Source organism: Bombina bombina, chromosome 2 (genome assembly GCF_027579735.1).
Source record: "Bombina bombina isolate aBomBom1 chromosome 2, aBomBom1.pri, whole genome shotgun sequence".
NCBI lineage: Eukaryota > Metazoa > Chordata > Amphibia > Anura > Bombinatoridae > Bombina > Bombina bombina.
The window spans coordinates 785996219-786023721 of NC_069500.1; the positions used below are offsets into that span (position 1 = coordinate 785996219).

General features: G+C 39.8%; 1 protein-coding gene across 2 annotated transcripts in view; it reads left to right on the top strand.

Annotated features, from left to right (window-relative positions):
- LOC128649601 (kelch-like ECH-associated protein 1A) overlaps positions 1-27503 on the top strand; it is a 99416-nt gene that overhangs the window by 49833 nt on the left and 22080 nt on the right. For both annotated transcript variants that reach the window (XM_053702956.1, XM_053702957.1), the window contains exons 4-6: positions 12984-13660; positions 16090-16295; positions 26132-26308. In XM_053702956.1, coding sequence (XP_053558931.1) covers positions 12984-13660; positions 16090-16295; positions 26132-26308 — 1060 coding nt within the window. The remainder of the gene's footprint in view (positions 1-12983; positions 13661-16089; positions 16296-26131; positions 26309-27503) is intronic.

The following is a 27503-nucleotide window of genomic DNA, read 5'->3' on the forward strand; positions in this document are numbered from 1 at the left end:
TCTAGAAAACATTTAAAGAGAAAGAAAAAATACTAACACAATATAAAATATACAGTGATAACAAACACCCAAAACCATTACTACACTAAATTAAAATCATTAAAGGATAAACTTTAACTCTTATCAAACAGACAGGCTGCCCAAACCACCCAATCACACTGCTAATATCCAAAACTTCAGAATAAAACTAGTACTGAGCCAAAATGCTAAGAAGTATCAGCCAGAAAGCAAAACCTTTGATATAGCGCATGTGCACTGCAATGTAGTGGCCAAACCTAGACACAAAAAGGGGTTTAAACCCACACCAAGGCTACACGCCGACTAAAGGTATGAGCTGCGGTTCGTCATGGGGTTTTAGTATTATTTTTTGCTTATAGTGTTCATATATTTTCTAATGTGCTACGATGTAATGGGGTTGGTATACCATATGTTCTGTAGTTGATACATTACAGATAACACCTTTCGTCTGTTATTGTTTTGTTTTGGTGTGCAGTACCAGGATGTAATTGGGTATGTTTCGCAATGTGCTGGCACTAGACCGATCCTTGTTCAGCTGGTTTTTCAACTGCGCTGTCTTGATAGCATTTTTACACAGTAAGTGATTAATAGTACAGTAGAACTTTATCAGTTTGTAAATTTGGCTTGGGTTTATAAGTGCTACGGTGGTGCTTTTCTAATTTGTGCATTGGTTATTGTTTTTGACCTTTTGGCGTCTGATGGCTATGCTTTAGCATGCTGCATAAGTAGATAGCGATGTTTCTTTATCATAACTAGTATCAAGTAACGGTTTCGGATGTTTTTCTAATCTGCTGACAGCTTGTGGATTGATAGGTGCATGAAACTATGTATAACGCCACCTGAATATTGGTTTAGTAAATGCTTTTGTTCTTTATTTATAACGGCAGTTGTTATAGTATACCTTAGGCCTGTCTTTGGTCATACTAGTAGACATCTATATATTCATATCATACTAAACTTACTTTTGCTTGGTTGGGTTCAACTATGTGTACTGATTAGTCCCTCTATAATGTGCTTACAGCTTGTCATTTAAGCCCATATGGATATTTAACCATATCATGTTGTTAGTCATCTACATTTGGATTTTGGGGAGACATTGAATGATGTCCCTGATTCGGCTTGGAATTCTGAGTGTGGAGCCTTGGTGTGGGTTCAAACCCCTTTTTGTGTCTAGGTTTTGCCACTACATTGCAGTGCATATGTGCTATATCAAAGGTTTTGCTTTCTGGCTGATACTTCTTAGCATTTTGGCTCAGTACTAGTTTGATTCTGAAGTTTTGGATATTTGCAGGGTGATTGGGTGGTTTGGGCAGCCTCTCTGTTTGATAGAGTTCAAGTTTATCCTTTAATGATTTTAATTTAGTATAGTAATGGTGTTGGGTGTTTGTTATCACTGTAAATTTTATATTGTGTTAGTATTTTTTCTTTCTCTTTATATGTTTTCTAGATTACCTTCATCCTGAAGAAGGCTGTGATGTTAGCCGAAACGTCGACTCTGTCCTTGATGACACGTTGTTGTTCAAAATAAAAACATTTAATGTTCATCTACAAATCCTGAGTGCCCTTCTTCTTCAAACATATGTTTACATGATTCTTTGAGGATTGCACCCAGGTTGTTGACACACCGCCTAGGTTGGAGTGCTGGGCTACTTGCAAATGTATTGTATATATATATATATATATATATATATTTATATATATATACAGTATATATATAAAATACCGGTATATTACCAATAAAAAACAGCAGATTAGACTGAAGACTATTAGAACAGAGCATCTCAGCAGCAAGCGGCGCATCCACTGTCCACGCTACAAGCACTGTCCGGCGCACCCACACACCGCACCACCTATCCTGACCACTCTCTTCTGCTGACTAGAATCACTGTGGTAAGATTCTAGAAGAAATTCTCATAAAAAGCATGAATAAGAGATCACATGACTGGGTGGGTTTGTGGGAGGCAAGCTGGGAGGACTGGTTGGACGTTGGGTCTGTGACATCATCAGGGATAGCCACGGACCAAGGCTGTGGCGGACATTTTCCAAAGTACAGACGTTAGTGAAGGACACCAAGGTACATTTCAAATTAAAAACGTAAAAAAAAAAACGTCTCTCTTTATAGAGAGGGTAGTGGATACATGGTGGAAAATCCATCCAGCAGAAGTGTTAGAGACAGAGAAGTAGTTTAAACATGCATGGGATAGGTATAAGGTTATGCTAGATATAAGATAAGGCCAGGAACTAATAAAAGTGTTCAGAAAATTGGGCAGACTAGATAGGCCGAATGGTTCCTATCTGCCGACATATTCTATGTTCCTATAAGTCAGGAGAGCGACACTTTGCTGTCAAATGGGGTGCACGTTGGATGCCCCTGGTCTAGTTCCACAAGTACAAATAAGTCATCTAATCAAACAAGTTTAAAATAACATTTATATAAAGACTGCTTGTGGTATTACCTTTTATTTTTTTATTTGGTTATATGGAGAGTCTTCAACTCCTGACCAAACCCACCCACATTGATGTTAATTGCATGATCATCATGGTTGGTTACTTGGTTACGTAAGGTTTGTCAGAGTAGGCAGCGGTCTTCTACACCAGCGCCACGCTTCCGCACAGATCAAGGAATTGGGATGGGTCACGACTCACGGTTAGTTGACTGCAGGCAGCTTGCTTCTTCCCTCACTTTCCCGCTACTAAGTGTGGCGCCGCTTGGGTCAAGGAGGAGTGAAGACCAGCATTCATATGTCCTACTTCTCCCTCCCCTCCACAAAACGGGTGGCGGACACTGCAAGAGCCAGTCACGGACACCAGTGTCCATATATGGACACCTTGCCTATCCCTGGACATCATCATGCATCAGCAGAGCAGCCTCCTCAGCCGCACGGGCCAGCCCGGCGCACACTTTACCCACGTGTTGAAAATTTAGCCGGCAGCACGTGATGTGATGATGAGTCACAGTGTGACTGACAGTACTGACTGACTACTGACAGTCTGACACCTGCTTGATGAACACCCCACATACCCCCCCCCCCCCCCCGGCACTTTCAACCTTACAGTGAAATTGCCCTAGCGGACCAGCCACTTAAGTTATTTTTAATGTGATACTTTCTGTGTGTTATGCGGGGCGGGCGGGCATTTGAGTGTAGTTCCGGGACACGGGACATACAGTCTCAGACCTGGGCTGTCCCGGTGATACAGGGGCGGGTGGCAACCCTACTGCTCAGAGAGCTGGCTGTGGTGTGTATTATATCAATGTTAATTTGTGACATACAAGCCACTGTTGACTTTCTGAGAATATGAGGTGTATAAATGCTGGTACAAGGGCACTAGCAGTAAATGTGTGTAGCCATTGAAAAACAGTAATAACTTTTACTAGAAACATTTTTTGCTAATGGAAGAATAATGCAAAAATGCTTGTATTTTATAGTTTAATGCACACACGCTTCCTATCCATTTAAACAAATAATGTACAGTTTTTCATTTGTTAAAAGCAAAATAAATTTTACTCCTTAAAGGGATATTAAACATGAAGGGCTAGATTACGAGTGGAGCTCTAACGTTTACATGCAAGCAAAAAGGAGTTTATTGCACGTGTTTGTATGCATCTGGTTTACTGCTTTATTACAAGTTGAAAATAAATGTGATCGCTTGAGCGCAAGAGCCCTGGTTAACTGTTTCACAAAACAAAAAAGTGTCACAAAACACATAAAAAATACATAACAAAGTACAGTTGTGCTCATTACACCATCTCATAAAAATTATTAAAAAAAACATTGCTCAAAAAATGTATAAGGGCTCAAAGATATGAAGTCTCGGGTGTTAGAAAAAAAGGCAAGCAAACGGCTTTAACATAGAGATACATACATACATTCACATGTCTAAAGAAATATATGTATGTATAGATATTTTATTATATGTGTGTACAGATGTATTTATGTATTTTATATGTGTATATACTGTATGTATTTACAGATGTATATACACACATAAACACATAGAGCTCTGGTTAACTGTTTGGCGAAACAGAAAAGTATCACAATACACATCAAAAATACATTACAAAGTACAGTTACATTCATAATAGAAAAAAAACAGGACCGCAAAGGACTGTAACATAGGCCGCGTTCGGCAAGCGCTCAGGAGCCAGTGGAGGCACTTCTACTCCAGCGATGACGTGGCGCTAGGAGACGTCACAAGCAAGGGAGCTTAGAAAAAACGTTCACATGCGCAAATGGATCTGCTGCACAATAATGGACTTTGCGCTTTTGAACGTTTATTTCTCCAACATTGGTGTGTCCGGTCCACGGCGTCATCCTTACTTGTGGGATATTCTCTTCCCCAACAGGAAATGGCAAAGAGTCCCAGCAAAGCTGGTCACATGATCCCTCCTAGGCTCCGCCCACCTCAGTCATTCTCTTTGCCGTTGCACAGGCAACATCTCCACGGAGATGGTTAAGAGTTTTTTGGTGTTTAAATGAAGTTTTTATTCTTCTATCAAGTGTTTGTTATTTTAAAATAGTGCTGGTATGTACTATTTACTCTGAAACAGAAAAAGGATGAAGATTTCTGTTTGTAAGAGGAAGATGATTTTAGCAGACAGTAACTAAAATCGATTGCTGTTTCCACACAGGACTGTTGAGATGAAGTAACTTCAGTTGGGGGAAACAGTTAGCAGACTTTTCTGCTTAAGGTATGACTAGCCATATTTCTAACAAGACCATGTAATGCTGGAAGGCTGTCATTTCCCCTCATGGGGACCGGTAAGCCATTTTCTTAGTTAAACATAAAAGAATAAAGGGCTTCAAAAAGGGCTTCAAAACTGGTAGACATTTTTCTGGGCTAAAACGATTGCTTTACTAGGCATATTATGCAGATTCTAACTAATAATTGGTATTATAATCTTGGGGAACGTTTAGAAAAACGGCAGGCACTGTGTTGGACACCTTTTTCAGATGGGGGCCTTTCTAGTTATAGACAGAGCCTCATTTTCGCGCCATTAATGCGCAGTTGTTTTTGGAGAGCAAGGCATGCAGATGCATGTGTGAGGAGCTAAGAATCACTGAAAAAGCTTATAGAAGGCGTCATTTGGTATCGTATTCCCCCCTGGGCTTGGTTGGGTCTCAGCAAAGCATATAGCTGGGACTGTATAGGGGTTAAATGTAAAAACGGCTTCGGTTCCGTTATTTTAAGGGTTAAAGCTCTGAAATTTGGTGTGCAATACTTTTAATGCTTTAAGACACTGTGGTGAAATTTTGGTAATTTTTGAACAATTCCTTCATACTTTTTCACATATTCAGTAATAAAGTGTTTTCAGTTTGAAATTTAAAGAGACAGTAACGGTTTTATTTTAAAACGTTTTTTGTGCTTGGTTGACAAGTTTAAGCCTGTTTAACATGTCTGTACCATCAGATAAGCTATGTTCTATATGTATGAAAGCCAATGTGTCTCCCCATTTAAATTTATGTGATAAGTGTGCCATAGTGTCCAAACAAAGTAAGGACAGTAATGCCACAGATGATGATATTGCCCAAGATGATTCCTCAAATGAAGGGAGTAAACATGATACTACATCATCCCCTAATGTGTCTACACCAGTTTTGCCCACACAGGAGGCCCCTAGTACATCTAGTGCGCCAATACTTATTACCATGCAACAATTAACGGCTGTAATGGATAACTCCATAGCAAATCTTTTATCCAAAATGCCTACTTATCAGAGAAAGCGCGATTGCTCTGTTTTAAACACTGAAGAGCAGGAGGGCGCTGATGATATTTGTTCTGACATACCCTCACACCAATCTCAAGGGGCCATGAGGGAGGTTTTGTCTGATGGAGAAATCTCAGATTCAGGAAAAATTTCTCATTAAGCTGAAACTTATGTTGTGACATTTAAATTTAAATTAGAACATCTCCGCGCACTGCTTAAGGAGGTGTTATCTACTCTGGATGATTGTGACAATTTGGTCATTCCAGAGAAATTATGTAAGATGGACAAGTTCCTAGAGGTTCCGGTGCCCCCCGACGCTTTTCCTATACCCAAGCGGGTGGCGGACATAGTAAATAAAGAGTGGGAAAGGCCCGGCATACCTTTTGTTCCCCCCCCTATATTTAAGAAATTATTTCCTATAGTCGACCCCAGAAAGGACTTATGGCAGACAGTCCCCAAGGTCGAGGGGGCGGTTTCTACTCTAAACAAACGCACTACTATTCCTATCGAAGACAGTTGTGCTTTTAAAGATCCTATGGATAAAAAATTAGAGGGTTTGCTTAAAAAGATTTTTGTACAGCAAGGGTTCCTTCTACAACCAATTTCATGCATTGTTCCTGTCACTACGGCAGCGTGCTTCTGGTTCGAGGAACTAGAAAAGTCGCTCAGTAGAGAATCTTCGTATGAGGAGGTTATGGACAGAGTTCAAGCACTTAAATTGGCTAACTCTTTTGTTTTAGATGCCGCTTTGCAATTAGCTAGATTAGCGGCGAAAAATTCAGGGTTTGCTATCGTGGCGCGCAGAGCGCTTTGGCTAAAGTCTTGGTCAGCGGATGTGTCATCCAAGACAAAATTGCTTAACATTCCTTTCAAAGGTAAAACATTATTTGGACCAGATTTGAAAGAGATTATTTCAGACATCACTGGAGGAAAGGGCCACGCCCTCCCACAGGATAGGTCTTTTAAGGCTAAAAATAAGCCTAATTTTCGTCCCTTACGCAGAAACGGACCAGCCTCTAATTCTGCATCCTCTAAGCAAGAGGGTAATACTTCACAACCCAAACCAGCCTGGAAACCAATGCAAGGCTGGAACAAGGGTAAGCAGGCCAAGAAGCCTACCACTGCGACCAAAACAGCATGAAGGGATAGCCCCCGATCCGGAACCGGATCTAGTGGGGGGCAGACTCTCTCTCTTTGCTCAGGCTTGGGCAAGAGATGTTCAGGATCCTTGGGCGCTAGAAATAGTTTCTCAAGGTTATCTTCTGGAATTCAAGGAACTACCCCCAAGGGGAAGGTTCCACAGGTCTCAATTATCCTCAAACCAAATAAAGAGACAGGCATTCTTACATTGCGTAGAAGACCTGTTAAAGATGGGAGTAATACATCCACTTTTTTAATAAAAGAACAAGGAATGGGATTTTACTCAAATCTGTTCGTAGTTCCCAAAAAAGAGGGAACATCCAGACCAATTTTGGATCTGAAGATCCTAAACAAATTTCTCAGGGTTCCATCGTTCAAAATGGAAACCATTCGAACGATCCTTCCCACCATCCAGGAAAGTAAATTTATGACCACCGTGGATTTAAAGGATGCGTACCTACATATTCCTATCCACAAGGAACATCATCAGTTCCTAAGGTTCGCTTTTCTGGACAAGCATTACCAGTTTGTGGCACTTCCATTCGGATTAGCCACTGCTCCGAGAATTTTCACAAAGGTACTAGGGTCCCTTCTAGCGGTTCTAAGACCAAGGGGCATTGCAGTAGTACCTTACTTGGACGACATCCTAATTCAAGCGTCGTCCCTGTCAAAAGCAAAGGCTCATACGGACATCGTCCTAGCCTTTCTCAGATCTCACGGATGGAAGGTGAACAAAGAAAAAAGTTCTCTGTCCCCGTCAACAAGAGTTCCCTTCTTGGGAACAATAATAGATTCCTTAGAAATGAGGATTTTTCTGACAGAGGTCAGAAAATCAAAACTTCTAAGCTTTTGTCAAGTACTTCACTCTGTTCCTCGTCCTTCCATAGCGCAGTGCATGGAGGTAATAGGTTTGATGGTTGCAACAATGGACATAGTTCCTTTTGCACGAATTCATCTAAGACCATTACAACTGTGCATGCTCAAACAGTGGAATGGGGATTATACAGACTTGTCTCCGATGATTCAAGTAGATCAAAAGACCAGAGATTCACTCCGTTGGTGGCTGACCCTGGACAATCTGTCACAGGGAATGAGCTTCCGCAGACCAGAGTGGGTCATTGTCACGACCGACGCCAGTCTAGTGAGCTGGGGCGCGGTCTGGGAATCCCTGAAAGCTCAGGGTTTATGGTCTCGGGAAGAGTCTCTTCTCCCGATAAACATTCTGGAACTGAGAGCGATATTCAATGCTCTCAAAGCTTGGCCTCAACTAGCAAAGGCCAAATTCATAAGGTTTCAATCAGACAACATGACGACTGTTGCATATATCAATCATCAGGGGGGAACAAGGAGTTCCCTGGCGATGAAAGAAGTGACCAAGATAATTCAATGGGCGGAGGATCACTCCTGCCACTTGTCTGCGATCCACATCCCAGGAGTGGAAAATTGGGAAGCGGATTTTCTGAGTCGTCAGACATTCCATCCGGGGGAGTGGGAACTCCATCCGGAAATCTTTGCCCAAATAACTCAATTATGGGGCATTCCAGACATGGATCTGATGGCGTCTCGTCAGAACTTCAAGGTTCCTTGCTACGGGTCCAGATCCAGGGATCCCAAGGCGACTCTAGTAGATGCACTAGTAGCACCTTGGTCCTTCAACTTAGCTTATGTATTCCCACCGTTTCCTCTCATTCCCAGGCTGGTAGCCAGGATCAATCAGGAGAGAGCCTCGGTGATCTTGATAGTTCCTGCGTGGCCACGCAGGACTTGGTATGCAGACCTGGTGAATATGTCATCGGCTCCACCATGGAAGCTACCTTTGAGACAGGACCTTCTTGTTCAGGGTCCATTCGAACATCCGAATCTGGTTTCCCTCCAACTGACGGCTTGGAGATTGAACGCTTGATTTTATCAAAGCGTGGGTTTTCAGATTCTGTAATAGATACTCTGATTCAGGCTAGAAAGCCTGTAACTAGAAAAATTTACCATAAAATATGGAAAAAATATATCTGTTGGTGTGAATCCAAAGGATTGCCATGGAACAAGATAAAAATTCCTAAGATTCTATCCTTTCTACAAGAAGGTTTGGAGAAAGGATTATCTGCAAGTTCTCTAAAGGGACAGATTTCTGCATTATCTGTCTTACTACACAAACGACTGGCAGCTATGCCAGATGTTCAAGTATTTGTTCAGGCTCTGGTTAGGATCAAGCCTGTTTACAGACCTTTGACTCCTCCCTGGAGTTTAAATCTAGTTCTTTCAGTTCTTCAAGGGGTTCCGTTTGAACCCTTACATTCCGTAGATATTAAGTTACTATCTTGGAAAGTTTTGTTTTTGGTTGCAATCTCTTCTGCTAGAAGAGTTTCAGAGTTATCTGCTCTGCAGTGTTCTCCTCCTTATCTGGTGTTCCATGCAGATAAGGTGGTTTTGCGTACTAAGCCTGGTTTTCTTCCTAAAGTTGTTTCTAACAAAAATATTAACCAGGAGATAGTTGTACCTTCTTTGTGTCCGAATCCAGTTTCAAAGAAGGAGCGTTTGTTACACAATTTGGACGTTGTCCGTGCTCTAAAATTCTATTTAGAGGCTACTAAAGATTTCAGACAAACATCATCCTTGTTTGTTGTTTATTCTGGTAAAAGGAGAGGTCAAAAAGCGACTTCTACCTCTCTTTCCTTTTGGCTTAAAAGCATTATCCGTTTGGCTTATGAGACTGCCGGACGGCAGCCTCCTGAAAGAATCACAGCTCACTCCACTAGGGCTGTGGCTTCCACATGGGCCTTCAAGAATGAGGCTTCTGTTGACCAGATATGTAAGGCAGCGACTTGGTCTTCACTGCACACTTTTGCCAAATTTTACAAATTTGATACTTTTGCTTCTTCGGAGGCTATTTTTGGGAGAAAGGTTTTGCAAGCTGTGGTGCCTTCCGTTTAGGTGACCTGATTTGCTCCCTCCCTTCATCCGTGTCCTAAAGCTTTGGTATTGGTTCCCACAAGTAAGGATGACGCCGTGGACCGGACACACCAATGTTGGAGAAAACAGAATTTATGCTTACCTGATAAATTACTTTCTCCAACGGTGTGTCCGGTCCACGGCCCGCCCTGGTTTTTTTTAATCAGGTCTGATGAATTATTTTCTCTAACTACAGTCACCACGGTATCATATGATTTGTCCTATATATATTTCCTCCTGTCTGTCGGTCGAATGACTGGGGTGGGCGGAGCCTAGGAGGGATCATGTGACCAGCTTTGCTGGGACTCTTTGCCATTTCCTGTTGGGGAAGAGAATATCCCACAAGTAAGGATGACGCCGTGGACCGGACACACCGTTGGAGAAAGTAATTTATCAGGTAAGCATAAATTCTGTTTTTAAGCTCCCTTGTAGTATTATTAAATGTACAATACCGTCACTCACAGCCCCCTTCCTTGCACATGTCACGGGTGACAGTAATAAATAACTAATAAATAGTAATAAATAGGGCTAATAAATAGGACTAATTAATAGGGCTAATAAATAACTCTTCTGCAGATTCATTACAGGCAAGAATTCCAAGGCGCACAATGTTTGTTTTTGTGCTTGCACGCGATGGGCTTGTGGCAGAGTGGCAACCCAGCAGCCAATGAGCTGCAGAGGGTTGAGCATGTGTGTAGCTTGTTTACAACATTATATATGTTGCAGTCTGTTTCCGGTGCACTCACTATTCCCCACTCGCAATTGCCGGGGTGCTGCGTGTCAAATATATAAGCATATCACTCTATCACAGTGTGTGCCTCAGATTCAGTGGAATAAACCTTCTTGCAACACATAGCCTGCAGTCTTTCAAATTCAAATCTGATTAATAGAACCTTTTACAAATGTATAACTGATATTCACCATTCTGGTATAAAACTAGAGAAATACACTTGCCACTCCCTTAACAATGGGATTGTTTTTCTTGTGAGTTTGTACTTTTTACATTAGCCAAGCATAACAAGTTTACTTACATACTAGTCTATAACACTTTTTTTTAACCACTGTTTCTGCTTTACCTAGAAAGCACTAATTAGGCATAAGGGGGCCGATTTATTAAAGTGCGGACGGATATGATACGATGTAGCATATCATGTCTGCCACACATCGAGAGCATACGCTGTCAGCATTTATCATTGCACAAGCAGTTCTAGTGAACGCCGCCCCCGCAGATTCACAGCCAATCGGCCAATCGGCCACTAGCAGGGGGTGTCAATCAGCCCGATCATCAATCAGACCGCTGCTTCATAACTACTGTTTCCGGCGAGCCTGAAGGCTCGCACGGAAAAAAGGGCATCAAACTCCATTCAGAGCTTGATAATTCGGCCCCTTGGTATAACCATATGATAACCTCTTTTTGCACATTTGGCTTCATCTAATATATGAAAGAAAATTATTTATCCAAAATCATAAATTTGATAATCTCTGAGAACTGATTATAAAGGGATAGTTTAGTCAAAATTAAACATTCAGGATTCAGATAGAGCATGTAATTTTAAGCAACTTTCTAATTTACTCCTATTATCAAATTTTCTTTGTTTTCTTTGTTCTCTTGGTATCTTTATTTGAATGTAAGCTTAAGAGCCGGCCCATTTTTGGTTCAGCACTTAGGTAGCGCTTGCTGATTGATGGCTACATTTAGACACCAATCAGAAAGTGCTACCCAGGTTCTGAACCAAAAACAGGCCGGCTCCTAAGCTTTCATTCTTTTTTAAATAAAGATAGCAAGATAACAAAGAAAAATTGTTAATAGGAGTAAATTAGAAAGTTGCTTAAAATTGCATGCTCTATCTGAATCATGAAAGTTTAATTTTAACTATACTATTCCTTTAATAAATATCTATAGGCTGTCTTTATTTATTTATATAATTAACTAATTTAAAGGTTGGAATGTATCATCTTGTTCTTTAAAGGGACATACAAGTGCATAAATTAAATAATGTGCTAGTTCTAAGCAAGAAATAGTGTAATAATAAAATGTCTTAAGTGTTTAACCCCAGCAAAGAGGTTAAACACATAGTTAAAGAAAGCTCTAAAACAGCTATGCACTGAGAGCTGAATACATCTGGTAAGCCAATGATAAGAGAAATATATATAGATAGACAGATAGATAGATAGATAGATAGATAGATAGATAGATAGATATCAGCATAGCCACCAATCAGAAGCTTTCTCCTAGTAGTGCATTGGAGTTCTTGAGTCTACCCTGTGTATGATTTTCAACAAAGGGTAACAATAGAACAAAGTAAATATAATAATAGAAGCAAATTGAAAAACCTCTTAAACGCTCATGATTTAGATACAGCATGCAATTTTAATTTTGACTTAATGTCCAAATCTTATGGAATTCAGTACTAAGTAATGAACCTGTCTGCCTGCAATCGTCACTTGCAAGACTGCATCACATAGTGAAATGTAACATTGCACAAGAGGTTTCTTGTGCAATGCTGCCCCTGCTCCTATGCAACCAATTTCGCTAGAGCCGGGAATGTCAATATAGCTGAACCAGCTAGTGTCCAGGTCACTGATCTCATCATCTCTCAGGTGGCAGAGAGGAAAAAGAAGCGTCTTAAAGTGAATGTAAATTTGAATGAATAAGTGCCCGGTTTTTTAAAATACTATCAAAAACAGGGGCACTTTCATTCATTAAAATTTACATTGAAGCGTTTTTTTTTAACACCTTTTTCTTTAGGAAAACCAGACCGGCGATCCTCTGCCCGCAGCTCCACTGTACTTAGCACCTCCAATCGTTGCGAGCGCCCCAAGGCGTCCAGCTCGTGAGGCCATACAACGATTGGAGGAAGCTTGGTTTCATCATCGATGTGCTAAGTACAGAGGATTGCCAGTCTGGTTTTCCTAAAAAAAAAGGTATTTAAAAAAAAAAATGCTTCAATGTAAAGTTTAATGAATGAAAGTTCCCCTGTTTTTAAAAGTATTTTTAAAATCTGGGCACTTATTCATTCAAATTTACATTCACTTTAAATATGTGGCAGCAGGCTCAGGTATGTGAACCTGCTACACTACACATAGCCCAAAAAGCTGTGAATGAAGGTTCATAAATCTACCCCTAATTGTGCTTTATACACAGTGTTTGCTGAAATCTTTGTCTTTACAGGTAACAATGGAAGAAGAATTTTTTAACTTAAGCCATTGCCAGTTGCTGGACCTGGTCAGCCAAGAGAGTATAAATGTTCTCTGTGAAACTGAGGTTTACAATGCTTGTTTAAGATGGATGCAATGGGATTTAAATAGCAGAGCACAGTATTTCCACGCCCTTCTAAATGCTGTTCATCTATACTCACTGCCACCTAAATTCTTGGCTGTACAGCTAAAACAATGCCCAATTCTCAACAGAGAGAATTCTTGTAGACTGTATCTTTCTAAGATTTTCCAGGAAATGTCCCTACACAAGCCACTTCCTCGCACCAGGCTGAGAGGGATTCAGCTGATATATGTGGCTGGTGGCTATCTAAAAAGTTCACTGAACTCTATGGATGCCTATAATCCACAAACTCATGAATGGATCAAACTTGAGGATATGCTAGAGCCAAGAAGTGGCCTTGGAGCTTGTATCGCATTTGGTTTGTTTTATACAGTAGGTGGAAGGAATAATTCTTCTAAAGAAAATACTGATTCAAACTCTTTAGCTTGCTTCAACCCCATGACTAACCAATGGACTCCTAGAGCATCAATGAATGTAGCCAGGAACCGTGTTGGAGTTGCTGTGGTTGATGGAACAATTTATGCAGTGGGTGGTTCCAGTGGATCTGAACATCACAAAAGTGTTGAAAGGTGAGTTGCAAATTTGATATATTATATGGAAATTACATTGCTCTAAGAAAATGTCACTTCTTTGAAGTTATGCTTCTCTGTCAGATTAGAAATCAGCTGGTAAACCAATGAGAAATGGGTACACATACGTATCCTCCAGTCACTGGTTCCATCCTCATCTAGAGCAGAATGGGGTGTTCCAGGGGAGCAAGTTTGACTATATGCTTAAAGGAAATAAACAGATAGTAAAAGCATTATAATTATAATAAAATGCTCCAACAAAATAGAGCATTGTAGTTTTGCACTTCTATTTCTTTATATATATGTTGTATATACATAAAAGACTGGCATGTGATTACTTGGAACAATACAGAGTGGTGCTCACATCAGAATGGGATGTTGTTGCACCTTCAAGGGTCTGACTGCTTTTTGGTGGCTTTCTTAAATGGATAGTAAAGTCATTTTTTATTTATATATTGGACAATATTCTCTGTATTGCTAAAGATATGCATGCTAAATAATGGCTAGATTCCAAGTGTCATGCTATTTAGCGATCCTGCTCGAGCGTAAACTTTGCTAGAAGTAATATTTTTGTGTGCATGGGTTAGCGCGCTTATTACAAGTTGAAAGTGTGCGAAGACCGATGCACACTAACTTCAGGACTTCGGATTACGTGGTCACACTAACACATTCTCTACATAGATTTTAATGGAGAGCACACTTCGCTTGCACGCTAACATGACAGGATTTATTAATATTTCACATTCCGATGTTCTTTATATACAGGAATATAATATTTTTATTTTAAATACATATTTCTCTATATATCTGTATATACCTATATCTGTATATATATTCCAATAGATATATAGGTATAAATATATATTTTACAATGACATCACATATATATAGAAATATATATTTAATAATAAAAATTACATTTCTATGTAAAGAACATAGGAATATAAAATATGCGTAAAACGCTTCAGGTTTTGCAGTATAGGTCTTACCATGGAGTCAGGTTAGCGCACATGAAAACTTAGTTATAAGGAACATTATTGAAATGTTAAATATAAAATTTAAAAAAATATTAATAATTAACATTATAGATACTGTAACAAATTCTATATAATCCATAGAATATATATATTTTTTTTTTTTTACAGTACTGTATCTATAATAATTTGTAATAATTATTATTAATATTTTTCAATATTTTATATTTAAATTTTTAATAACGCACCTTAAGATAACTAAGTTTTCATGTACGCTAACACTGCTTTAGACCTACATTGCGAAACCCAAAACACATTACGCATATTTTACATTCCTTTGTTCTTTACAAATATATAACATATATATATTATTAATTATATATTTCTATATATGTAATAATGTTAATGTAAAATATATACCTATGTATCTATAGGAATTTATATACAGATATATAGAAATATGTATTTAAAATAAAAATGAAATTATCCTGTATGTAAAGAACATTGGAATGTAAAATATTTTCAAGTAAATACACAGTAAAACACATTAAATATTATTATGGAATTATTATTATTATTTAGTTATAAAGCGCCGAACAATTCCATAACGCTGGGTACAGAGATAGGAGTATACAAAGACAAGGTTTTTCATTTACTCCTATTATCAATTTTTCTTCGTTCTCTTGCTATCTTTATTTAAAAAGCAGGAATGTAAAGTTTAAGAGCCGGTCCATTTTTGTTTCAGAACCTGGGTTACGCTTGCTTATTGGTGCCTACATGTAGCCACCAATAAGCAAGTGCTATCCAGGGTGCTGAACCTAAAATGGGCCGGCTCCTAAGCTTTACATTCCTGCTTTTGAAATAAAGATAGCAAGAGAAGAAAGAACAACTGATAATAGGAGTAAATTAGAAAGTTGCTTGAAGGGACCATGAACCCAAATTTTTTCTTACATGATTCTGATAGAGCATGTGATTTTAAGCAACTATCTAATTTACTCCTATTATGATTTTTCTTCATTCTCTTGCTATCTTTATTTGAAAAGCAAGAGTGTACGTTTAGAAACCTGCCCATTTTTGGTTCACAACCTAGGTTGTCCTTGCTGATTGGACAGCACCAATAAACAAGTGTTGTCCATGGTGCTCAACCAAAAATTGGCTGGCTCCTCCGCTTAGATACCTTTTTTTTTTTTTCAAATAAAGAAAGCAAGAAAACGAAGAAAAATTGATAATAGGAGTAAATTAGAAAGTTGCTTAAAATTGCATGCTCTATCTGAATCATGAAAGAAAAAAATATTTGGGTTTAGTATCCCTTTAAGAGAGAGAGAGAGATTTATTTATTTATATATATATATATATATATATATATATATATATATATATACAGAATTGGATAAACTAAAATAGTTGTGCATGGACATTCAGTTATGGATGCTCATTTACTGTCTAAATTTACAGGTATGATCCTGAGAACAATGAATGGAGTTTTGTTGCCCCAATGCCTGTTGCACGTATCGGGGCTGGCGTGGCTACATGTAGAGGACTGCTGTACGCTGTGGGTGGGTTTGATGGAGAAAATCGTTTGAGCACTATGGACTGTTACTATCCTGATGAAAACACATGGCGGCCCATGGCATCCATGAAAATAATTAGAAGTGGAGCAGGTAAATATCATCTATTTAAAGAAGAACATTTTTTACTAACTATTGAGGAATCTAAGAATGCGAGTTTATTTATTATTTTTTGCAATCTTTAAAGGGATATAAAGATCAAAAGTGGAATGTGCATGGTTGTTTTTAAATTTGAAATAGAAGCATTTTTGCAATATACTTCCAGTAAGAAAAATGCTTCTAGCAAAAGTTATTATTGTTTTCTTTTGCAAGATATGAGGAGTCCACGGATTTCATCCTTATGGGATTACGCCTCCTGGTCAGCAGGAAGTGGCAAAGAGCACCACAGCAGAGCTGTATATATAGCTCCTCCCTTCCCTCCCACCCCAGTCATTCTCTTTGCCTGTGTTAGTGATAGGAAGAGGTAAAGTGAGGTGTTAGTTTAGATTATTCAATCAAGAAGTTTTTTATTTTAAAATGGTGCCAGTGAGTACTATTTTTCTCAGGGAGAAATCTTCAGTCACCTAATCCCTAAGAGGAGTGGAGACATCTTATTTTTCTGCCCGGATGTTGATGATCTTAGCAAACATTATCTAAGATCCGGCTGGTTTCCACAGAACAGTTGAAGGTAGTGTAAAGAAATATCTTCAATGTGGAGAACCGTGTCATGCTACAACCAGCATTGAGGTATGTTCAGTCATTTGTTTCTGGGGAGACTTGATACATCAGAACATGCTGACATTATTCCCTAACTGGGGAGGGATAATCAGAAGCACTATAGGAATGGAAATGGTGTACCTGGAATTCCCTTTTATCTTGATATTTATCAGTGTGTTTGGTGTTTCACTTATACATATGCTGTGTGGGCTGACGCTGGGAGATGCGGTTTGCTGTCTATGAGCTGGCGTTTTTATGTAAAAAAATAACAGGCCTGGGAGAGAGCAATATTTAATGATTGTTGCGCTTTTATTATTTAAAGTGTGTATATATGAGGGGCAAATGGTGTTTTTAACATTTGAGTTGGGAAACCGACATGTTGTTTTTTGGCCCATGCGGGCCTCAGTACGGCTCAAGTTACGCCCACGGTGGGCGGGGCCTAATTTTGCGCGCTCAGCCGCGCAGTATTCATCGGATCAGCAGCAAGGTCCTGGGCTCCGGTGGGGCTTAAGTTGTTTTGTACTCGAAGGGTACAGAGAGATTTAGGAGTGCTATTTAAGCCGAATCAGTGTGATCTGGGGGCAGGTAGGCGCCACAGCAGAGCTGTGGCGAGGTGCAGGGGCCTGAAGTATTGATAAATTTGATAAAACTCATAAAAGTTGATAAAAATTGATAAATAACATTACCAAACAAGCGGTGCAATATTGTCAAGTTTATTTGGGCACATAAGGGCATTTTTTATTGCTGCAAACATTGTTTTGCTGATAACAGAAAAATTGTTGCGCTTTTATTATTTAAAGTCGCAGTACACGTTTTAGTTCAAAATTTTTAAGTATATGATTTGACTTCAGAGTTCAATATATCAAGTAAAGAACAACTATTATTGCTATTGCTAGTCTGTTTAACATGTCTGACATTCAGGAAAGTACGTTCTATGTGTTTAGATGACAATGTGGAACCCCCCTCTTACTTTTTGTCCCTCATGTACTGAAAGGGCCTTACAATGTAAAGAACAGATTTTTTTTAATGCAAATATGTCTAAGGATGATTCTCAGACTGATGAGAATCAGGGTATGCCGCGACTTTCTCCCCAAGTGTCACAACCTTTAACGCCCACCCAAGCGACGCCGTGTTCTTCAACAACGTCCACTTCATTTACTCTGCAGGATATGGCTGCAGTTATGTCATCTACCCTTACAGAGGTTTTACCTAAGTTGCCAGTGTTGCAGGGCAAACGCAGCAGGACAGAGGCCACTCTGATTCCTGCGACTTCTGATGCTTTGATGGCTATTTCCAAGGTACCCTCACAGGGATCTGAATTGGGGGTCAGGGAACTTCTGTCTGAGGTGGAACTTTCCGACTCGGAAAGTGTGTTACCTCAGACGGACTCGGACGTAATGTCCTTCAGATTTAGGCTTGAACACCTCCGCCTGTTTCTTCGGGAGGTTTTAGCGACTCTGGATGACTGTGACTCTATAGTGGTTCCACCAGAGAAATTGTGTAAGATGGACAAATATTTAGAGGTGCCTGCTTACTCTGATGTCTTTCCGGTTCCTAAGAGAATCTCGGAAATTATTACGCTGGAATGGGAAAGACCGGGTATCCCGTTCTCTTCCTTCTCCTAATTTTAAGAAAATGTATCCCATATCTGACACCGGCCGGGACTCTTGGAGCTATATCTACCCTGGCTAAACGTACTACTATTCCTATTGAGGATAGTTGTGCTTTCAAAGACCCTATGGATAAAAAGTTGGAGGGTCTTCTAAAGAAGTTATTTATTCATCAGGGTTTTCTTATAAAAACGACGGCCTGCATTGTGCCAGTTACAACTGTGGCGGCCTTCTGGTTTGAAGCCTTAGAAGAGTCTCTTAAGACAGACTCCTTTAGAGGAAATTTTAGTTAGAATTAAGGCTCTTAAGCTGGCTAATTCTTTTATTACGGACGCCGCCTTAGAGATTGCCAAGTTGGCGGCTAAGAATCCCGGATTTGCCATTTTAGAGCATAGAGCGTTATGGTTAAAGTCTTGGTCTGCTGATGTGTCATCTAAGTCAAAGCTTTTGGCTATTCCTTTCAAAGGGAAAACCCTATTCGGGCCTGACTTGAAAGAAATCATTTCTGACATTACGGGAGGTAAGGGTCATCTCCTACCTCAGGATAAAGCAGCTAAACTGAGGGGTAAACTAAATAATTTTCGTTCCTTTCGGAACTTCAAAGGAGTCCCCGCTTCTTCTTCCGCTAAACAGGAAGGGAATTTTGCTCAAGCCAAGGCCGTCTGGAGACCCAACCAGGCTTGGAACAAAGGTAAACAACTCAAGAAGCCCACTGCTGCTCCCAAGACAGCATGAAGGGGTGGCGCCCGATCCGGGACCGGATCTAGTAGGGGGCAGACTTTCTCTCTTTACCCAAGTTTGGATAAGAGATGTTCAGGACCACCTGGACACTGGAAATCGTGTCTCAAGGGTATCAACTGGAATTCAAAAATTCTCTCCCAAGGGGAAGGTTTCTTCTTTCACGATTGTCTGTAGACCAGATAAAAAGAGAGGCGTTCTTAAGTTGTGTAAAAGACCTCTCTACTATGGGAGTAATTTGTCCTGTTCCAATACTGGAACAGGGGCAGGGGTTTTACTCAAATCTTTTCGTGGTTCCCAAAAAAGAGGGAACGTTCAGACCATTTTAGATCTCAAGAGTCTAAACAAGTTTCTCAGAGTCCCATCCTTCAAGATGGAGACTATTCGAAAAATTCTACCATTGATCCAGGAGGGTCAATATATGACTAACGTGGACTTGAAGGATGCATACCTTCATATTCCTATCCACAAGGATCATCATCAGTTCCTAAGGTTTGCCTTCCTGGACAAACATTTTCAGTTTGTGGCTCTTCCCTTCGGGTTGGCCACAGCACCCAAGATCTTCACGAAGGTTCTAGGGTCCCTTCTGGCGGTTCTCAGGCCGTGGGGTATTGCAGTGGCGCCTTATCTAGACGATATTCTGATCCAGGCATCGTCTTACCATCTGACAAAGTCTCATACAGACATGGTTCTGTCCTTTCTGAGGACTCTCGGGTGGAAGGGGAATCTAGAAAAGAGTTCACTAATTCCACAGACAAGGGTTCCCTTCTTGGGAACTCTGATAGATTCCATATCCATGAAAATTTTCTTGACAGAGGTCAGAAAGTTAAAGATTGTGAATACATGCCGAGCCCTTCAGTCCAATCCTCAACCATCAGTGGCTCAGTGCATGGAGGTAATTGGATTGATGGTGGTGGCAATGGACATCATTCCGTTTGCTCGTTTTCATCTCAGACCGCTACAACTGAGCATGCTCAGGCAGTGGAATGGAGATTATGCAAATTTGTCTCCTCAGATAGATCTGGATCAGGAGACAAGAGACCTTTTTCTTTGGTGGTTGTTGCCGGATCATCTGTCCCAAGAGACGTGCTTCTGCAGACCCTCATGGGTGATAGTGACAACGGATGCCAGTCTACTAGGTTGGGGTGCAGTCTGGAATTCCTTGAAGCCTCAGGGTGTGTGGACTCGGTCGGAGTCTCTACTTCCAATCAATATTCTGGAATTGAGAGCAATATTCAATGTGCTTCAGGCTTGACCTCAGTTGGCTTCAGCCAAATTCATCCGTTTTCAGTCGGACAACATCACCACTGTGGCTTACATCAATCATCAGGAAGGAACAAGGAGTTCCTTAGCGATGACAGAAGTATCCAAGATAATTCGGTGGGCGGAGGCTCACTCTTGTTATCTGTCAGCAATCCACATCCCAGGAGTGGACAACTGGGAAGCAGACTTTTTAAGCAGACAGCCGTTTCATCCGGGGGAGTGGGAACTCCATCCGGAGGTCTTTGCCTCCCTGATTCTCAGATGGGGCAGACCGGAATTGGATCTGATGGCGTCTCGTCAGAATGCCAAGCTCCCAAGATATGGATCCAGGTCAAGGGATCCTCAGGCCGAACTGATAGATGCCTTGGCAGTGTCTTGGTCGTTCAACGTAGCTTATGTGTTTCCACCGTTTGCTCTCCTTCCCCGGGTGATTGCACGGATCAAACAGGAGAGGGCTTCGGTAATTCTAATCGCACCTGCGTGGCCTTGCAGGACTTGGTATGCAGATCTGGTGGACATGTCCTCTCTGCCGCCGTGGAAGCTTCCATTGAGGCAGGACCTTCTCATTCAGGGACCCTTCCAACATCCGAATCTAGTTTCTCTGCAGCTGACTGCCTGGAGATTGAACGCTTGATTTTATCTAAGCGGGGGTTCTCTGATTCGGTCATTGATACTTTGATTCAGGCACGTAAGCCTGTTACTAGAAAGATCTACCATAAGATATGGCGTAAATATCTTTATTGGTGCGAATCCAAGGGCTATTCATGGAATAGAGTTAGGATTCCCAGGATTTTATCTTTTCTCCAAGAGGGATTGGAGAAAGGGTTATCAGCAAGTTCCTTAAAGGGACAAATCTCTGCTTTGTCGATTTTACTACACAAACGTTTCGCAGATGTTCTAGACATTCAGTCTTTTTGTCAGGCTCTGACCAGAATCAAGCCTGTGTTTAGACCAATTGCTCCACCCTGGAGTTTGAATTTAGTTCTTAATGTTCTTCAAGGGGTTCCGTTTGAACCCATGCATTCCATAGATATTAAGTTGTTATCTTGGAAGGTTTTATTTTTGGTTGCTATTTCTTCTGCTCGTAGAGTTTCTGAGCTTTCAGCATTACAATGTGATTCGCCTTATCTTATTTTCCATTCTGATAAGGTGGTTTTACATACCAAACCTGGTTTCCTTCCTAAGGTTGTTTCTAATAAGAATATTAATCAGGAAATTGTTGTTCCTTCATTATGTCCTAATCCTTCTTCTAAGAAGGAGCGTCTGTTGCATAACTTGGACGTGGTCCGTGCCCTGAAGTTTTACTTGCAGGCGACTAAAGAATTTCGTCAATCATCTTCATTATTTGTTGTTTTTTTCTGGAAAGCGTAGGGGCCAGAAAGCTACGGCTACCTCTCTTTCTTTTTGGCTGAAGAGTATCATCCGTCTGGCATATGAGACTGCTGGACAACAGCCTCCTGAAAGAATTACGGCTCATTCTACTAGGGCTGTGGCTTCCTCATGGGCATTTAAAAACGATGATTCTGTTGAACAGATTTGCAAGGCTGCAACTTGGTCGTCTCTTCACACTTTTTGGTATTGTATCCCATAAGTAAGGATGAAATCCGTGGGCTCATCATATCTTGTAAAATAAAAGGAAATTTATGCTTACCTGATAAATTTATTTCTTTTACGATGTGATGAGTCCACGGCCCACCCTGTCATTTCTAAGACAGGTATTTACTTATTTTTTGTTACACTTCAGTCACCTCTGCACCTTTGGCTTTTCCTTTCTCTTCCTAACTTGGGTCGAATGACTGGAGTGGGAGGGAAGGGAGGAGCTATATATACAGCTCTGCTGTGGTGCTCTTTGCCACTTCCTGCTGACCAGGAGGCGTAATCCCATAAGTAAGGATGAAATCAGTGGACTCGTCATATCGTAAAAGAAATAAATTTATCAGGTAAGCATAAATTTCCTTTTTCTGCGCCATACACACATATCCTGTGAGGGCCATTCACCAGTATTCAAACAGCATGCCTGATCAAAGAGCTGGCAGTGGTGTGTATTTCTTCTGTGAGACTTCATTTGTGTCATGCAAGATACGATCAACCCCTGTTCTTACAATACAATAGGGAATTAAACATATCAATAATAGACCTAAAGGAGCAGTGGGATTGTGGGTATATGATATATGTATTTACAATGTATATGTATTTTATAGTATAGGTGTTAGAACATGGGGCCCATTTATCAAGCTCCGGATGGAGATTGAGGGCCGTGTTCTTGCAGGCTCGCCAGAAACAGCAGTTATGAAGCAGCGGTCTAAAGACCACTGCTCCATAACCTGTCCACCTGCTCTGAGCAGGCGGACAGACATTGCTGCAATTCAACCCGATCGAGTATGATCGGGTTGGTTGACACCCCCTGCTGGCGAATCTGCAGGGGGCCGCATTGCACCAGCAGCTCACAAGAGCTGCTGGTGCAATGCTGAATACGGAGAGCATATTTCTCTCCGCATTCAGCGAGGTCTGGCGGACCTGATCCGCACTGTTGGATCAGGTCCGCCAGACCTTTGATAAATATCCCCCTATGTATGTAAACTTTAGGAGTGATAGTAAAAAACTTGTATTGTGTTTTTAAAGGGACAGTCAAGTCCAAAATAAACTTTCATGATTCATATCGGGCATGTTATTTTAAACAACTTTCCAATTTACTTTTATCACCAATTTTGCTTTGTTCTCTTGGTATTGTTAGTTAAAAACTAAACCTAGGTAGGCTCATATTAGGGATGGGTGAATGTGTCTGTATCCGAATTTGAATGTTAGAACGAATGTTATTGTAGAAATTCGAATTACATAATAGAATGTTGATAAGAACGAATATTCTTAAAAATTCGATTTTCAAATGTTATTTACAGTTTTCGAATGTCACATTCGAATTCGAATGTCATATTCGAATTCGAATGTCACATTCGAATTCGAATGTTACATTCGAATGTCACATTCGAATTCGAATATTACATTTATAAAACACAATTGTAGACTAGAAACACTATTTCGAATGTCACATTCGAATCGAATATCACATTCGAATCAAATGTCACATTCGAATTCGAATATTACATTTATAAAACACAGTATTAGACTAGAAATACTATTTCGAATTCGAATTTCACATTTGAATCGAATGTCACATTCGAATTGAATATCACATTCGAATTTGAATATTACATTTATTAAACACAGTTGCAAACTAGAAATACTATTTCGAATTCGAATGTGACATTCGAATTCGAATATTACATTTAAAAAACACAGTTGCAAACTAGAAATACTACTTCAAATTCGAATGTGACATTCGAATTTGAATGTAGCATTCGAATTCGAATATTACATTTATTAAACACAGTTGTAGACTAGAAATACTATTTCAAATTTGAATGTCACATTCGAATTCGAATGTCACATTCAAATTCGAATATTACATTTCGAAATTGAATGAATTGCATAGATAAACATTCTATTATTCGAACGAATATTTTCGAATTTTATTGAAAAATTCGAAAAGGAAAATAGAATGTTAGAATGTTATATAAACATTCGAAATTCGATTCGAACGAACGAATGTATCAAAATTCGTTTTAAATTTCGAATTTTTAGAAACATTCGCCCATCCCTAGCTCATATGCTAATTTCTTAGACCTTGAAGGCCGCCTCTTATGTGAATGCATTTTGATAGTTTTTCACCGCTAGAGGGCATTAATTCATGTGTGTCATAAAAATAACATTGAGCCCACGGACTTGAAGTTACCTAGAGGTAAGCACTGATTGGCCAAAATGCAAGTCTGTCAAAAGAATTGAAATAAGGGGGCAGTTTGCAGAGGCTTAGATACAAGATAATCCCAGAGGTAAAAAGTATATTAATATAACCATGTTTTCTGTGCAAAACTGGGGAATGGGTAATAAAGGGATCATCTATCTTTTTAAACAACAAAAATTTTGGTGTTGACTGTCCCTTTAAGCGTGATTTTTTTTTACTTATTCCCCTTTATATCCTATGGGAGACACATTGCTACTCGTCAGCACAGAGAGATTCAGCCCACTTTTTAAATATATCTCCAGCCCGGCAGACCCAAACAGGCAATTTCTCATTGGTCCGTCAATGTTTTAAATATAGGGACCTAAGTATTAGTCTCACCATATGTATAGAGACAAGATAAAGATAATTTTGTGTAAATATAGATAACATCAAGAGATCTAATCTCCCTGGAAGATCAGCCCATTTGATTGGCTTGTGGTTTCAGTTACCAGAGGCAGCTATTTCATACACAAATATACCTAAAGGATCAGTTCCCCATACATTTAAAACTTTGCATCTGGTATAACAAATCATTGTATACACGTTAAGAGGAAAACTGTTTTACAGTACACTGTCCCTTTAAACAATTCAGTTGATAGTTTTTGGGTTTGCAAGTCATTGTTATTAGGAACCTTATCTTTATGAAGTTTTCTAAAATGCTTATAAATAGCAGACTGTTTAATACAGTGATATTGGAACTCACTTGCAAATGCAAAACCAGTGTACCTGAAGGAAAGCACTGCGCTATAGTGCACTGCTATAGAAGTACCTAGGCCTAAAGGATCGATTTATAATGCTGCAGCGGACAGGGGCGCACATACGCGCCCCTGTCCACCGCAGCTTGCCTCTGGTGGGCTGAATTCCACAGCCGGAATTCAGCATTGCACACGAGTGCTATTTTGCGCTCTAATGCAATCCCGCCCCCTGCCCGCGCACAGCCAATCACACTTGGGTAGTAGATGTCAATCTCCCCGGTCAGACCGGGGAGCTTGAAATTCGCCACATAAGAGGTGGCAAAAGGTTAGGGAAGCAGCAGTCTGATCACCGCTGCTTCATAAATACGGACTGCAGGTTCTCTTGTGAGAACCTGCAGTCGTAGATTGGCGAAGGGGTTGATAAATCGACCCCTAAATGTTCAAAAGATCGTCAGGTCTGCGAGAATTGCTCATTTCAGTCTTGCCAATCTAGCAATCTGTTTGCCAGGCGAAATGTTATAAAAAAAAAGTAGTCTGACCTTCGCTGTCTAGAGGAGTGCCAATGTGTCTTCCATAGGATAATATAGCACATCTTTGGTGAATGCAGATCTCTGTAGTGTGGAGAGAGCATGGTTTTAAAGCATGTGTAACCAATGTGTTTTCATTTGTGCTATTATTATAGATTTACTGTATTGTTGGCATATAATGTAAAAAAACATTTTCAGAGTTTATTTGTTTTAAAACTGTTTAGACTTGGATGATATGTTATTCTATAGCAAGACAACAGATTTGTTATATAATTACAAAAGTATTTTACTATCCCTTTAAGCACTGGATTGCAAAATAAATGTTTTAACCCTGTCATCTTGTTAGCCTATTTTACAAGTTTTTTATATAGGGACACATGTAAGTGATATTGTAATAATTTCTTCCTTTAACAGCCTTGCAGCCTTTGACCTAGTTTCAAATAAGACCACCCAGACACACACTAATTTGTTCTTAAGATAACTTTGTCCACAAGTCTATACTCAGTCACTCTTTGCAATTTACAAACCTGTATTTTGTTCTTTAATTTCTATATATATATAGGGGTGGTAGCACTAGACAGCTATATTTATGCAGTTGGAGGATATGATGGCAACAACCAGTTGGATAGCGTGGAAAGATACTACATAGATAGGAATTCCTGGGAAACCATGGCACCAATGAAACACAGGCGGAGTGCGCATGGCTTGACTGTCCATCTGGGGAAGATTTATGCTCTTGGTAAGACCTTCATTAAAAACTACCATTTGATATGTATGATATTTTTACATTGTTCCTTGAAAGTCAGAATGTTATGCTATTTTTACATAGGAGGTGCTGTCTGTGGGAAAGTAAGAGTCCCCATTGGCTAAAAATATCATGTGGTGATTATGCAATCACATGTTCACGGAAGTGTAATGTTAAACTGAAAATGAATCTCTAAACTTTGCTGAGTTCTAAATAGTCTTCTAATTTTAGTGTTTAGTATGATATTTTATTCTGCTACTATATTACAGCAGTGTGTTAGCATCCTAAATGATTTGTGACACTTATGACTGACATTTTTAATAGATTTCTAGAATGAATCAAATCAAAATAGTTTTATTTAAAAAAAATGTTATTGTTAAAAAAGGACAAATGTAAAAAAAAGGCTTTGTCACTTCCATAATACTTACTGTACTGACAAAAATAGCTAACTTCACTGACAAATTAATTTGTAATTTATTCAACAAAGTAACACAATCATTTGTATATCTTTAAATTAGATTGAATTGGAGGTTCCCCTAGGTCTGTGTTTTCCTAACACCTGTTCTCTTACTGCGTTGACTTACCGACTGTCTTCAAGTTCATGATCGAAAGTTAACGGGCATTTCAGACTAAGGGGCCAATTTACTAATGTCTGTCGGACATGATACACTGTAGCGTATCATGTCCAACAGACATCGCTGAATGCGGACAGCATACGCTGTCAGCATTCAGCATTGCACAAGCAGTTCTAGTGAACTGCTTGTGCAATGCCGCCCCCTGCAGATTTGCGGCCAATCTGCCGCTAGCAGGGGGTGCCAATCAACCCGATCGTATTGGATCGTGTTGATTGCTGTACGCCGCTCAGAGGAGGCAGATCCAGTTAAGGAGCAGTGGTCTTAAAGGGACACTAAACTCAACATTTTTCTTCCATGATTCAGGTAGAGAATACAATTTTAAATAACATTCCATTTTACTTCTTTTATCTAATTTGCTTCATTCTTTAAATATCATTTGTTGAATAAATAGTACTGCACATTGGTGAGCCAATCACACAAGGCATAAATGTGCAGCCACAAATCAGCAGCTGCTGAGCATATCTAGATATGCTTTTCAGCAAAGAATATCAAGAGAATGAAGCAAGTTAGATAATAGAAGTAAATTAGAAAGTTGTTTAAAATTGCATGCTCTT